This window comes from Oncorhynchus clarkii, chromosome 9 (genome assembly GCF_045791955.1).
Source record: "Oncorhynchus clarkii lewisi isolate Uvic-CL-2024 chromosome 9, UVic_Ocla_1.0, whole genome shotgun sequence".
In the NCBI taxonomy this organism is placed as follows: Eukaryota; Metazoa; Chordata; class Actinopteri; order Salmoniformes; family Salmonidae; genus Oncorhynchus; species Oncorhynchus clarkii.
The window spans coordinates 962,501-977,500 of NC_092155.1; the positions used below are offsets into that span (position 1 = coordinate 962,501).

Sequence of the window (15,000 nt, forward strand, 5' to 3'; positions counted from 1 at the left end):
GTGATGCTCTGGAAGGAACACGGCCGTAGAATACAGTCGTTGTGATGCTCTGGAAGGAACACGGCCGTAGAATACAGTCGTTGTGATGCTCTGGAAGGAACACGGCCGTAGAATACAGTAGTTGTGATGCTCTGGAACGCGGCCGTAGAATACAGTCATTGTGATGCTCTGGAACACGGCCGTAGAATACAGTCGTTGTGATGCTCTGGAAGGAACACGGCCGTAGAATACAGTCGTTGTGATGCTCTGGAAGGAACACGGCCGTAGAATACAGTCGTTGTGATGCTCTGGAAGGAACACGGCCGTAGAATACAGTCGTTGTGATGCTCTGGAAGGAACGCGGCCGTAGAATACAGTCGTTGTGATGCTCTGGAACACGGCCGTAGAATACAGTCGTTGTGATGCTCTGGAAGGAACGCGGCCGTAGAATACAGTCGTTGTGATGCTCTGGAACACGGCCGTAGAATACAGTCGTTGTGATGCTCTGGAAGGAACGAGGCCGTAGAATACAGTCGTTGTGATGCTCTGGAAGGAACGCGGCCGTAGAATACAGTCATTGTGATGCTCTGGAACGCGGCCGTAGAATACAGTCGTTGTGATGCTCTGGAAGGAACGCGGCCGTAGAATACAGTCATTGTGATGCTCTGGAAGGAACGCGGCCGTAGAATACAGTCGTTGTGATGCTCTGGAAGGAACACGGCCGTAGAATACAGTCGTTGTGATGCTCTGGAAGGAACACGGCCGTAGAATACAGTAGTTGTGATGCTCTGGAAGGAACGCGGCCGTAGAATACAGTCGTTGTGATGCTCTGGAAGGAACGCGGCCGTAGAATACAGTCGTTGTGATGCTCTGGAACGCGGCCGTAGAATACAGTCGTTGTGATGCTCTGGAAGGAACACGGCCGTAGAATACAGTCGTTGTGATGCTCTGGAAGGAACGCGGCCGTAGAATACAGTCATTGTGATGCTCTGGAAGGAACACGGCCGTAGAATACAGTCGTTGTGATGCTCTGGAAGGAACGCGGCCGTAGAATACAGTCATTGTGATGCTCTGGAAGGAACACGGCCGTAGAATACAGTCGTTGTGATGCTCTGGAAGGAACACGGCCGTAGAATACAGTCGTTGTGATGCTCTGGAAGGAACACGGCCGTAGAATACAGTCGTTGGGATGCTCTGGAAGGAACACGGCCGTAGAATACAGTCGTTGGGATGCTCTGGAAGGAACGCGGCCGTAGAATACAGTCGTTGTGATGCTCTGGAAGGAACACGGCCGTAGAATACAGTCGTTGTGATGCTCTGGAAGGAACGCGGCCGTAGAATACAGTCATTGTGATGCTCTGGAAGGAACACGGCCGTAGAATACAGTCTTTGTGATGCTCTGGAAGGAACGCGGCCGTAGAATACAGTCGTTGTGATGCTCTGGAAGGAACACGGCCGTAGAATACAGTCGTTGTGATGCTCTGGAAGGAACGCGGCCGTAGAATACAGTCATTGTGATGCTCTGGAAGGAACGCGGCCGTAGAATACAGTCATTGTGATGCTCTGGAAGGAACACGGCCGTAGAATACAGTCGTTGTGATGCTCTGGAAGGAACACGGCCGTAGAATACAGTCGTTGTGATGCTCTGGAAGGAACACGGCCGTAGAATACAGTCATTGTGATGCTCTGGAAGGAACACGGCCGTAGAATACAGTAGTTGTGATGCTCTGGAAGGAACACGGCCGTAGAATACAGTCGTTGTGATGCTCTGGAAGGAACACGGCCGTAGAATACAGTCGTTGTGATGCTCTGGAACGCGGCCGTAGAATACAGTAGTTGTGATGCTCTGGAAGGAACACGGCCGTAGAATACAGTCGTTGTGATGCTCTGGAACGCGGCCGTAGAATACAGTAGTTGTGATGCTCTGGAACACGGCCGTAGAATACAGTCGTTGTGATGCTCTGGAACACGGCCGTAGAATACAGTCGTTGTGATGCTCTGGAAGGAACACGGCCGTAGAATACAGTCGTTGTGATGCTCTGGAACGCGGCCGTAGAATACAGTCGTTGGGATGCTCTGGAAGGAACACGGCCGTAGAATACAGTCTTTGTGATGCTCTGGAAGGAACACGGCCGTAGAATACAGTCGTTGTGATGCTCTGGAAGGAACACGGCCGTAGAATACAGTCGTTGTGATGCTCTGGAAGGAACGCGGCCGTAGAATACAGTAGTTGTGATGCTCTGGAAGGAACACGGCCGTAGAATACAGTCGTTGTGATGCTCTGGAAGGAACACGGCCGTAGAATACAGTCTTTGTGATGCTCTGGAAGGAACACGGCCGTAGAATACAGTCGTTGTGATGCTCTGGAAGGAACACGGCCGTAGAATACAGTCGTTGTGATGCTCTGGAACACGGCCGTAGAATACAGTCATTGTGATGCTCTGGAAGGAACACGGCCGTAGAATACAGTCGTTGTGATGCTCTGGAACACGGCCGTAGAATACAGTCATTGTGATGCTCTGGAAGGAACACGGCCGTAGAATACAGTCGTTGTGATGCTCTGGAACACGGCCGTAGAATACAGTCATTGTGATGCTCTGGAAGGAACACGGCCGTAGAATACAGTCGTTGTGATGCTCTGGAACACGGCCGTAGAATACAGTCATTGTGATGCTCTGGAAGGAACACGGCCGTAGACTACAGTCATTGTGATGCTCTGGAAGGAACACGGCCGTAGAATACAGTCGTTGTGATGCTCTGGAAGGAACACGGCCGTAGAATACAGTCTTTGTGATGCTCTGGAACGCGGCCGTAGAGTACAGTCGTTGGGATGCTCTGGAAGGAACACGGCCGTAGAATACAGTCGTTGTGATGCTCTGGAAGGAACACGGCCGTAGAATACAGTCGTTGTGATGCTCTGGAAGGAACACGGCCGTAGAATTCAGTCGTTGTGATGCTCTGGAAGGAACACGGCCGTAGAATACAGTCGTTGTGATGCTCTGGAAGGAACACGGCCGTAGAATACAGTCGTTGTGATGCTCTGGAAGGAACACGGCCGTAGAATACAGTCGTTGTGATGCTCTGGAAGGAACACGGCCGTAGAATACAGTCGTTGTGATGCTCTGGAAGGAACACGGCCGTAGAATACAGTCGTTGTGATGCTCTGGAAGGAACACGGCCGTAGAATACAGTCGTTGTGATGCTCTGGAAGGAACGCGGCCGTAGAATACAGTCGTTGTGATGCTCTGGAACACGGCCGTAGAATACAGTCGTTGTGATGCTCTGGAACGCGGCCGTAGAATACAGTCTCTGTGATGCTCTGGAAGGAACACGGCCGTAGAATACAGTCATTGTGATGCTCTGGAACACGGCCGTAGAATACAGTCGTTGTGATGCTCTGGAAGGAACACGGCCGTAGAATACAGTCGTTGTGATGCTCTGGAAGGAACGCGCCGTAGAATACAGTCGTTGGGATGCTCTGGAAGGAACGCGGCCGTAGACTACAGTCGTTGTGATGCTCTGGAAGGAACACGGCCGTAGAATACAGTCGTTGTGATGCTCTGGAAGGAACACGGCCGTAGAATACAGTCGTTGTGATGCTCTGGAAGGAACACGGCCGTAGAATACAGTCGTTGTGATGCTCTGGAAGGAACACGGCCGTAGAATACAGTCGTTGTGATGCTCTGGAACGCGGCCGTAGAATACAGTCGTTGTGATGCTCTGGAAGGAACACGGCCGTAGAATACAGTCGTTGTGATGCTCTGGAAGGAACGTGGCCGTAGAATACAGTCGTTGTGATGCTCTGGAAGGAACACGGCCGTAGAATACAGTCGTTGTGATGCTCTGGAAGGAACACGGCCGTAGAATACAGTCATTGTGATGCTCTGGAAGGAACACGGCCGTAGAATACAGTCGTTGTGATGCTCTGGAAGGAACACGGCCGTAGAATACAGTCTTTGTGATGCTCTGGAAGGAACACGGCCGTAGAATACAGTCGTTGTGATGCTCTGGAAGGAACACGGCCGTAGAATACAGTCGTTGTGATGCTCTGGAACGCGGCCGTAGAATACAGTCGTTGTGATGCTCTGGAAGGAACACGGCCGTAGAATACAGTCTTTGTGATGCTCTGGAAGGAACACGGCCGTAGAATACAGTCGTTGTGATGCTCTGGAAGGAACACGGCCGTAGAATACAGTCTTTGTGATGCTCTGGAAGGAACACGGCCGTAGAATACAGTCGTTGTGATGCTCTGGAAGGAACACGGCCGTAGAATACAGTCGTTGTGATGCTCTGGAAGGAACACGGCCGTAGAATACAGTCGTTGTGATGCTCTGGAAGGAACACGGCCGTAGAATACAGTCATTGTGATGCTCTGGAAGGAACGCGGCCGTAGAATACAGTCATTGGGATGCTCTGGAACGCGGCCGTAGAATACAGTCGTTGTGATGCTCTGGAACGCGGCCGTAGAATACAGTCATTGTGATGCTCTGGAACGCGGCCGTAGAATACAGTCTCTGTGATGCTCTGGAACGCGGCCGTAGAGTACAGTCTCTGTGATGCTCTGGAACGCGGCCGTAGAATACAGTCTCTGTGATGCTCTGGAACACGGCCGTAGAATACAGTCGTTGTGATGCTCTGGAACACGGCCGTAGAATACAGTCGTTGTGATGCTCTGGAAGGAACACGGCCATAGAATACAGTCATTGTGATGCTCTGGAAGGAACGAGGCCGTAGAATACAGTCGTTGTGATGCTCTGGAAGGAACACGGCCGTAGAATACAGTCGTTGTGATGCTCTGGAAGGAACGCGGCCGTAGAATACAGTCGTTGTGATGCTCTGGAAGGAACACGGCCGTAGAATACAGTCGTTGTGATGCTCTGGAAGGAACACGGCCGTAGAATACAGTCGTTGTGATGCTCTGGAACACGGCCGTAGAATACAGTCATTGTGATGCTCTGGAAGGAACACGGCCGTAGAATACAGTCGTTGTGATGCTCTGGAAGGAACACGGCCGTAGAATACAGTCGTTGTGATGCTCTGGAACGCGGCCGTAGAATACAGTAGTTGTGATGCTCTGGAAGGAACACGGCCGTAGAATACAGTCGTTGTGATGCTCTGGAACACGGCCGTAGAATACAGTCATTGTGATGCTCTGGAAGGAACACGGCCGTAGAATACAGTCGTTGTGATGCTCTGGAAGGAACGCGGCCGTAGAATACAGTCGTTGTGATGCTCTGGAAGGAACACGGCCGTAGAATACAGTCGTTGTGATGCTCTGGAAGGAACACGGCCGTAGAATACAGTCGTTGTGATGCTCTGGAACACGGCCGTAGAATACAGTCATTGTGATGCTCTGGAAGGAACACGGCCGTAGAATACAGTCGTTGTGATGCTCTGGAACGCGGCCGTAGAATACAGTCGTTGTGATGCTCTGGAAGGAACACGGCCGTAGAATACAGTCATTGTGATGCTCTGGAAGGAACACGGCCGTAGAATACAGTCTTTGTGATGCTCTGGAAGGAACACGGCCGTAGAATACAGTCGTTGGGATGCTCTGGAAGGAACACGGCCGTAGAATACAGTCGTTGTGATGCTCTGGAAGGAACACGGCCGTAGAATACAGTCATTGTGATGCTCTGGAAGGAACACGGCCGTAGAATACAGTCGTTGTGATGCTCTGGAAGGAACACGGCCGTAGAATACAGTCATTGTGATGCTCTGGAACACGGCCGTAGAATACAGTCGTTGTGATGCTCTGGAAGGAACGCGGCCGTAGAATACAGTCTTTGTGATGCTCTGGAAGGAACACGGCCGTAGAATACAGTCGTTGTGATGCTCTGGAACACGGCCGTAGAATACAGTCGTTGTGATGCTCTGGAATGAACGCGGCCGTAGAATACAGTCTTTGTGATGCTCTGGAAGGAACACGGCCGTAGAATACAGTCGTTGTGATGCTCTGGAAGGAACACGGCCGTAGAATACAGTCTTTGTGATGCTCTGGAACGCGGCCGTAGAGTACAGTCGTTGTGATGCTCTGGAAGGAACGCGGCCGTAGAATACAGTCTTTGTGATGCTCTGGAAGGAACACGGCCGTAGAATACAGTCGTTGTGATGCTCTGGAAGGAACGCGGCCGTAGAATACAGTCTTTGTGATGCTCTGGAAGGAACACGGCCGTAGAATACAGTCGTTGTGATGCTCTGGAAGGAACACGGCCGTAGAATACAGTCTTTGTGATGCTCTGGAACGCGGCCGTAGAGTACAGTCGTTGTGATGCTCTGGAAGGAACGCGGCCGTAGAATACAGTCTTTGTGATGCTCTGGAAGGAACACGGCCGTAGAATACAGTCTTTGTGATGCTCTGGAACGCGGCCGTAGAGTACAGTCGTTGTGATGCTCTGGAAGGAACGCGGCCGTAGAATACAGTCATTGTGATGCTCTGGAAGGAACACAGCCGTAGAATACAGTCGTTGTGATGCTCTGGAAGGAACGCGGCCGTAGAATACAGTCGTTGTGATGCTCTGGAAGGAACACGGCCGTAGAATACAGTCGTTGTGATGCTCTGGAAGGAACACGGCCGTAGAATACAGTCGTTGTGATGCTCTGGAAGGAACGCGGCCGTAGAATACAGTCATTGTGATGCTCTGGAAGGAACACGGCCGTAGAATACAGTCATTGTGATGCTCTGGAAGGAACACGGCCGTAGAATACAGTCGTTGGGATGCTCTGGAAGGAACACGGCCGTAGAATACAGTCGTTGTGATGCTCTGGAAGGAACACGGCCGTAGAATACAGTCGTTGTGATGCTCTGGAAGGAACACGGCCGTAGAATACAGTCGTTGTGATGCTCTGGAAGGAACACGGCCGTAGAATACAGTCGTTGTGATGCTCTGGAAGGAACACGGCCGTAGAATACAGTCATTGTGATGCTCTGGAAGGAACGCGGCCGTAGAATACAGTCGTTGTGATGCTCTGGAAGGAACACGGCCGTAGAATACAGTCGTTGTGATGCTCTGGAAGGAACACGGCCGTAGAATACAGTCGTTGTGATGCTCTGGAAGGAACACGGCCGTAGAATACAGTCATTGTGATGCTCTGGAAGGAACGCGGCCGTAGAATACAGTCATTGGGATGCTCTGGAACGCGGCCGTAGAATACAGTCGTTGTGATGCTCTGGAACGCGGCCGTAGAATACAGTCATTGTGATGCTCTGGAACGCGGCCGTAGAATACAGTCTCTGTGATGCTCTGGAACGCGGCCGTAGAGTACAGTCTCTGTGATGCTCTGGAACGCGGCCGTAGAATACAGTCTCTGTGATGCTCTGGAACACGGCCGTAGAATACAGTCGTTGTGATGCTCTGGAACACGGCCGTAGAATACAGTCGTTGTGATGCTCTGGAAGGAACACGGCCGTAGAATACAGTCATTGTGATGCTCTGGAAGGAACGCGGCCGTAGAATACAGTCGTTGTGATGCTCTGGAAGGAACACGGCCGTAGAATACAGTCGTTGTGATGCTCTGGAAGGAACGCGGCCGTAGAATACAGTCGTTGTGATGCTCTGGAAGGAACACGGCCGTAGAATACAGTCGTTGTGATGCTCTGGAAGGAACACGGCCGTAGAATACAGTCGTTGTGATGCTCTGGAACACGGCCGTAGAATACAGTCATTGTGATGCTCTGGAAGGAACACGGCCGTAGAATACAGTCGTTGTGATGCTCTGGAAGGAACACGGCCGTAGAATACAGTCGTTGTGATGCTCTGGAACGCGGCCGTAGAATACAGTAGTTGTGATGCTCTGGAAGGAACACGGCCGTAGAATACAGTCGTTGTGATGCTCTGGAACACGGCCGTAGAATACAGTCATTGTGATGCTCTGGAAGGAACACGGCCGTAGAATACAGTCGTTGTGATGCTCTGGAAGGAACGCGGCCGTAGAATACAGTCGTTGTGATGCTCTGGAAGGAACACGGCCGTAGAATACAGTCGTTGTGATGCTCTGGAAGGAACACGGCCGTAGAATACAGTCGTTGTGATGCTCTGGAACACGGCCGTAGAATACAGTCATTGTGATGCTCTGGAAGGAACACGGCCGTAGAATACAGTCGTTGTGATGCTCTGGAACGCGGCCGTAGAATACAGTCGTTGTGATGCTCTGGAAGGAACACGGCCGTAGAATACAGTCATTGTGATGCTCTGGAAGGAACACGGCCGTAGAATACAGTCTTTGTGATGCTCTGGAAGGAACACGGCCGTAGAATACAGTCGTTGGGATGCTCTGGAAGGAACACGGCCGTAGAATACAGTCGTTGTGATGCTCTGGAAGGAACACGGCCGTAGAATACAGTCATTGTGATGCTCTGGAAGGAACACGGCCGTAGAATACAGTCGTTGTGATGCTCTGGAAGGAACACGGCCGTAGAATACAGTCATTGTGATGCTCTGGAACACGGCCGTAGAATACAGTCGTTGTGATGCTCTGGAAGGAACGCGGCCGTAGAATACAGTCTTTGTGATGCTCTGGAAGGAACACGGCCGTAGAATACAGTCGTTGTGATGCTCTGGAACACGGCCGTAGAATACAGTCGTTGTGATGCTCTGGAATGAACGCGGCCGTAGAATACAGTCTTTGTGATGCTCTGGAAGGAACACGGCCGTAGAATACAGTCGTTGTGATGCTCTGGAAGGAACACGGCCGTAGAATACAGTCTTTGTGATGCTCTGGAACGCGGCCGTAGAGTACAGTCGTTGTGATGCTCTGGAAGGAACGCGGCCGTAGAATACAGTCTTTGTGATGCTCTGGAAGGAACACGGCCGTAGAATACAGTCGTTGTGATGCTCTGGAAGGAACGCGGCCGTAGAATACAGTCTTTGTGATGCTCTGGAAGGAACACGGCCGTAGAATACAGTCGTTGTGATGCTCTGGAAGGAACACGGCCGTAGAATACAGTCTTTGTGATGCTCTGGAACGCGGCCGTAGAGTACAGTCGTTGTGATGCTCTGGAAGGAACGCGGCCGTAGAATACAGTCTTTGTGATGCTCTGGAAGGAACACGGCCGTAGAATACAGTCTTTGTGATGCTCTGGAACGCGGCCGTAGAGTACAGTCGTTGTGATGCTCTGGAAGGAACGCGGCCGTAGAATACAGTCATTGTGATGCTCTGGAAGGAACACAGCCGTAGAATACAGTCGTTGTGATGCTCTGGAAGGAACGCGGCCGTAGAATACAGTCGTTGTGATGCTCTGGAAGGAACACGGCCGTAGAATACAGTCGTTGTGATGCTCTGGAAGGAACACGGCCGTAGAATACAGTCGTTGTGATGCTCTGGAAGGAACGCGGCCGTAGAATACAGTCATTGTGATGCTCTGGAAGGAACACGGCCGTAGAATACAGTCATTGTGATGCTCTGGAAGGAACACGGCCGTAGAATACAGTCGTTGGGATGCTCTGGAAGGAACACGGCCGTAGAATACAGTCGTTGTGATGCTCTGGAAGGAACACGGCCGTAGAATACAGTCGTTGTGATGCTCTGGAAGGAACACGGCCGTAGAATACAGTCGTTGTGATGCTCTGGAAGGAACACGGCCGTAGAATACAGTCGTTGTGATGCTCTGGAAGGAACACGGCCGTAGAATACAGTCATTGTGATGCTCTGGAAGGAACGCGGCCGTAGAATACAGTCGTTGTGATGCTCTGGAAGGAACACGGCCGTAGAATACAGTCGTTGTGATGCTCTGGAAGGAACACGGCCGTAGAATACAGTCATTGTGATGCTCTGGAAGGAACACGGCCACAGGCTACATCAATATAGTTATGCAGCTGGCGACTAGAGATTTAATCGTGAAGGGAGGGGAGTGTGGGCAGTTGCTCCGTTTTAGATAAACGTGAAGGGAGGGGAGTGTGGGCAGTAGCTCCGTTTTAGATAAACGTGAAGGGAGAGGAGTGTGGGCAGTAGCTCCGTTTTAGATAAACGTGAAGGGAGAGGAGTGTGGGCAGTAGCTCCGTTTTAGATAAACGTGAAGGGAGAGGAGTGTGGGCAGTAGCTCCGTTTTAGATAAACGTGAAGGGAGAGGAGTGTGGGCAGTAGCTCCGTTTTAGATAAACGTGAAGGGAGAGGAGTGTGGGCAGCAGCTCCGTTTTAGATAAACGTGAAGGGAGGGGAGTGTGGGCAGTAGCTCCGTTTTAGATAAACGTGAAGGGAGAGGAGTGTGGGCAGTAGCTCCGTTTTAGATAAACGTGAAGGGAGAGGAGTGTGGGCAGCAGCTCCGTTTTAGATAAACGTGAAGGGAGGGGAGTGTGGGCAGTAGCTCCGTTTTAGATAAACGTGAAGGGAGAGGAGTGTGGGCAGCAGCTCCGTTTTAGATAATCGACTGTGTAAAATAGCACACGGGCAGAAGGTGATCCTAAGCATTGAAAAAGAGGTTTCCGTTGGGACGGGCGGGGCGTTGGTGAACCCTCAGTATCCATAGCCACGGCCTTTCTTCTGTTTCTGCTCTCTGACTGGAACCCATTGTTGTTGTCCCACTCAATGGAGCTTAAAGCCACCTGGGAAATCTATAAACATGACTTGACTGTCCCACCCCCCCCCCCCCCCCCACCCCCATCCTGTCTCTCCCCCCAGGCCCCCCCTCAGCGCCACGCTCCATTGTAACCCAGATCAACGACACCATGGTGACGTTAGAGTGGTCGGAACCTTTGGAACGCGGTGGCCGTGGAGACCTGACCTATAGCGTTGGGTGTGTCCGCTGTGGCGCCTCCCCTCAGAGGGCATGTCTTCCCTGTGAAGAGGGCGTGTCCTATCGCCCCAGCCAGCACGGCCTATCACAGCGCAGGGTGGTCATCCGCGGGCTCCTCCCACACACCACCTACACCTTCACGGTTCAGTCAGAGAACGGCGTCTCACAGCTCAGCCTATCGGAACCCTCCGTGGAAAGGGTCAATATCACAACCAGCCGAGACGGTATAAAGCCACTACACACACACACACTACACACACACACACACACACACACACACACACTACACACGCACACACACATTATACATCCACACAGAGACTAAACACACATCTACACTCTATAGATCTATATGTTATTAAATCTGTCTGAGTAATACTTTTTATTTTGTTGGTGTCTGTCTCTGTGTGTCTCTCTGTGTGTCCGTCTCTGTGTGTCTCTCTCTGTGTCTCTCTCTGTATGTCTCTCTCTGTATGTCTCTCTCTGTGTGTGTCTCTCTCTCTGTGTGTCTCTCTCTGTGTCTCTCTCTGTATGTCTCTCTCTGTATGTCTCTCTCTGTATGTCTCTCTTTTTGTGTGTCTCTCTCTGTGTGTCTCTCTTTGTGTCTCTCTGTATGTCTCTCTCTGTATGTCTCTCTCTGTGTGTGTGTCTCTCTGTGTGTGTATCTCTCTGTGTGTATCTCTCTGTGTGTCTCCCTCTGTGTGTCTCTCTCTGTGTCTCTCTGTGTGTCTCTCTCTGTGTGTCTCTCTCTGTGTGTCTCTCTCTGTGTGTCTCTCTCTGTGTGTCTCTCTCTGTGTGTGTCTCTCTCTGTGTGTGTCTCTGTGTGTGTGTAAGTAGTCCCAGCCCCGGTCTCAGGTATAAGAAGGACCAAGGCATCAGAGAACAGTCTGACTCTACAGTGGAACAGTCTCCAAAACACACACTACACTGTCCTGGAGTACCAGCTACGATACTGTCCCAAGGTACACTGTCCCCAACACACTACACTGTCCCCAACACACTACACTGTCCCCAATACACTACACTGTCCCCAACACACTACACTGTCCCCAACACACTACACTGTCCCCAACACTGTCCCCAACACACTACAATGTCCCCATCACACTACACTGTCCCCAACACACTACACTGTCCCATCACACTACACTGTCCCCAACACACTACACTGTCCCCAACACACTACACTGTCCCCAACACACTACACTGTCCCATCACACTACACTGTCCCCAACACACTACACTGTCCCCAACACACTACACTGTCCCCAATACACTACACTGTCCCCAACACACTACAATGTCCCCAATACACTACACTGTCCCCAATACACTACACTGTCCCCAATACACTACACTGTCCCCAACACACTACAACACACTACACTGTCCCCAACACACTACACTGTCCCCAACACACTACACTGTCCCCAACACACTACAACACACTACACTGTCCCCAACACACAACACTGTCCCCAACACATTACACTGTCCCCAACACACTACACTGTCCCCAACACTACACTGTCCCCAACACACTACACTGTCCCCAACACACTACGCTGTCCCCAACACACTACACTGTCCCCAACGCTACACTGTCCCCAACACTACACTGTCCCCAACACACTACACTGTCCCCAACACACAACACTGTCCCCAACACACTACACTGTCCCCAACACACTACACTGTCCCCAACACACTACACTGTCCCCAACACTACACTGTCCCCAACACACTACACTGTCCCCAACACACTACACTGTCCCCATCACACTACACTGTCCCCAACACACTACACTGTCCCCATCACACTACACTGTCCCCAACACTACACTGTCCCCAACACACTACACTGTCCCCAACACACTACGCTGTCCCCAACACACTACACTGTCCCCAACACTGCACTGTCCCCAACACTACACTGTCCCCAACACACTACACTGTCCCCAACACACTACACTGTCCCCATCACACTACACTGTCCCCATCACACTACACTGTCCCCAATATACACTACACTGTCCCCAACACACTACACTGTCCCCAACACACAACACTGTCCCCAACACACTACACTGTCCCCAACACACTACACTGTCCCCAACACACTACACTGTCCCCAACACTACACTGTCCCCAACACACTACACTGTCCCCAACACACTACACTGTCCCCAACACACTACACTGTCCCCAATACACTACACTGTCCCCATCACACTACACTGTCCCCAACACACTACACTGTCCCCAACACACTACACTGTCCACAACACACTACACTGTCCCCATCACACTACACTGTCCCCAACACACTACACTGTCCCCAATACACTGCACTGTCCCCATCACACTACACTGTCCCCAACACACTACACTGTCCCCAACACACTACACTGTCCCCAACACACTACACTGTCCCCAACACACTACACTGTCCCCATCACACTACACTGTCCCCATCACACTACACTGTCCCCATCACACTACACTGTCCCCATCACACTACACTGTCCCCAACACACTACACTGTCCCCAATATACACTACACTGTCCCCATCACACTACACTGTCCCCAACACACTACACTGTCCCCAACACACTACACTGTCCCCAACACACTACACTGTCCCCAACACACTACACTGTCCCCATCACACTACACTGTCCCCATCACACTACACTGTCCCCAACACACTACACTGTCCCCATCACACTACACTGTCCCCAACACACTACACTGTCCCCATCACACTACACTGTCCCCAACACTACACTGTCCCCAACACACTACACTGTCCCCAACACACTACGCTGTCCCCAACACACTACACTGTCCCCAACACTGCACTGTCCCCAACACTACACTGTCCCCAACACACTACACTGTCCCCAACACACTACACTGTCCCCATCACACTACACTGTCCCCATCACACTACAATGTCCCCAATATACACTACACTGTCCCCAACACACTACACTGTCCCCAACACACAACACTGTCCCCAACACACTACACTGTCCCCAACACACTACACTGTCCCCAACACACTACACTGTCCCCAACACTACACTGTCCCCAACACACTACACTGTCCCCAACACACTACACTGTCCCCAACACACTACACTGTCCCCAATACACTACACTGTCCCCATCACACTACACTGTCCCCAACACACTACACTGTCCCCAACACACTACACTGTCCACAACACACTACACTGTCCCCATCACACTACACTGTCCCCAACACACTACACTGTCCCCAATATACACTACACTGTCCCCATCACACTACACTGTCCCCAACACACTACACTGTCCCCAACACACTACACTGTCCCCAACACACTACACTGTCCCCAACACACTACACTGTCCCCATCACACTACACTGTCCCCATCACACTACACTGTCCCCATCACACTACACTGTCCCCATCACACTACACTGTCCCCAACACACTACACTGTCCCCAATATACACTACACTGTCCCCATCACACTACACTGTCCCCAACACACTACACTGTCCCCAACACACTACACTGTCCCCAACACACTACACTGTCCCCAACACACTACACTGTCCCCATCACACTACACTGTCCCCATCACACTACACTGTCCCCAACACACTACACTGTCCCCATCACACTACACTGTCCCATCACACTACACTGTCCCCATCACACTACACTGTCCCCAACACACTACACTGTCCCCATCACACTACACTGTCCCCAATATACACTACACTGTCCCCATCACACTACACTGTCCCCAACACACTACACTGTCCCAACACACTACACTGTCCCCAACACACTACACTGTCCCAACACACTACACTGTCCCCATCACACTACACTGTCCCCAATATACACTACACTGTCCCCATCACACTACACTGTCCCCAACACACTACACTGTCCCCATCACACTACACTGTCCCCATCACACTACACTGTCCCCATCACACTACACTGTCCCCAACACACTACACTGTCCCCAACACACTACACTGTCCCCATCACACTACACTGTCCCCAACACACTACACTGTCCCCATCACACTACACTGTCCCATCACACTACACTGTCCCAAACACACTACACTGTCCCCAACACACTACACTGTCCCCATCACACTACACTGTCCCCATCACACTACACTGTCCCCAACACACTACACTGTCCCCAACACACTACACTGTCCCCAACACACTACACTGTCCCCAACACACTACACTGTCCCCAACACACTACA

At 51.4% G+C, this 15,000-nt stretch overlaps 1 protein-coding gene across 1 annotated transcript in view; it reads left to right on the plus strand.

The window, feature by feature from the left end:
* The window catches only part of LOC139415750 (eph receptor B4b), a 66,730-nt gene that overhangs the window by 30,070 nt on the left and 21,660 nt on the right, over positions 1-15,000 (plus strand). Inside the window, exons 8-9 of the mRNA XM_071163827.1 lie at positions 10,597-10,935; positions 11,549-11,673. Coding sequence (XP_071019928.1) covers positions 10,597-10,935; positions 11,549-11,673 — 464 coding nt within the window. The remainder of the gene's footprint in view (positions 1-10,596; positions 10,936-11,548; positions 11,674-15,000) is intronic.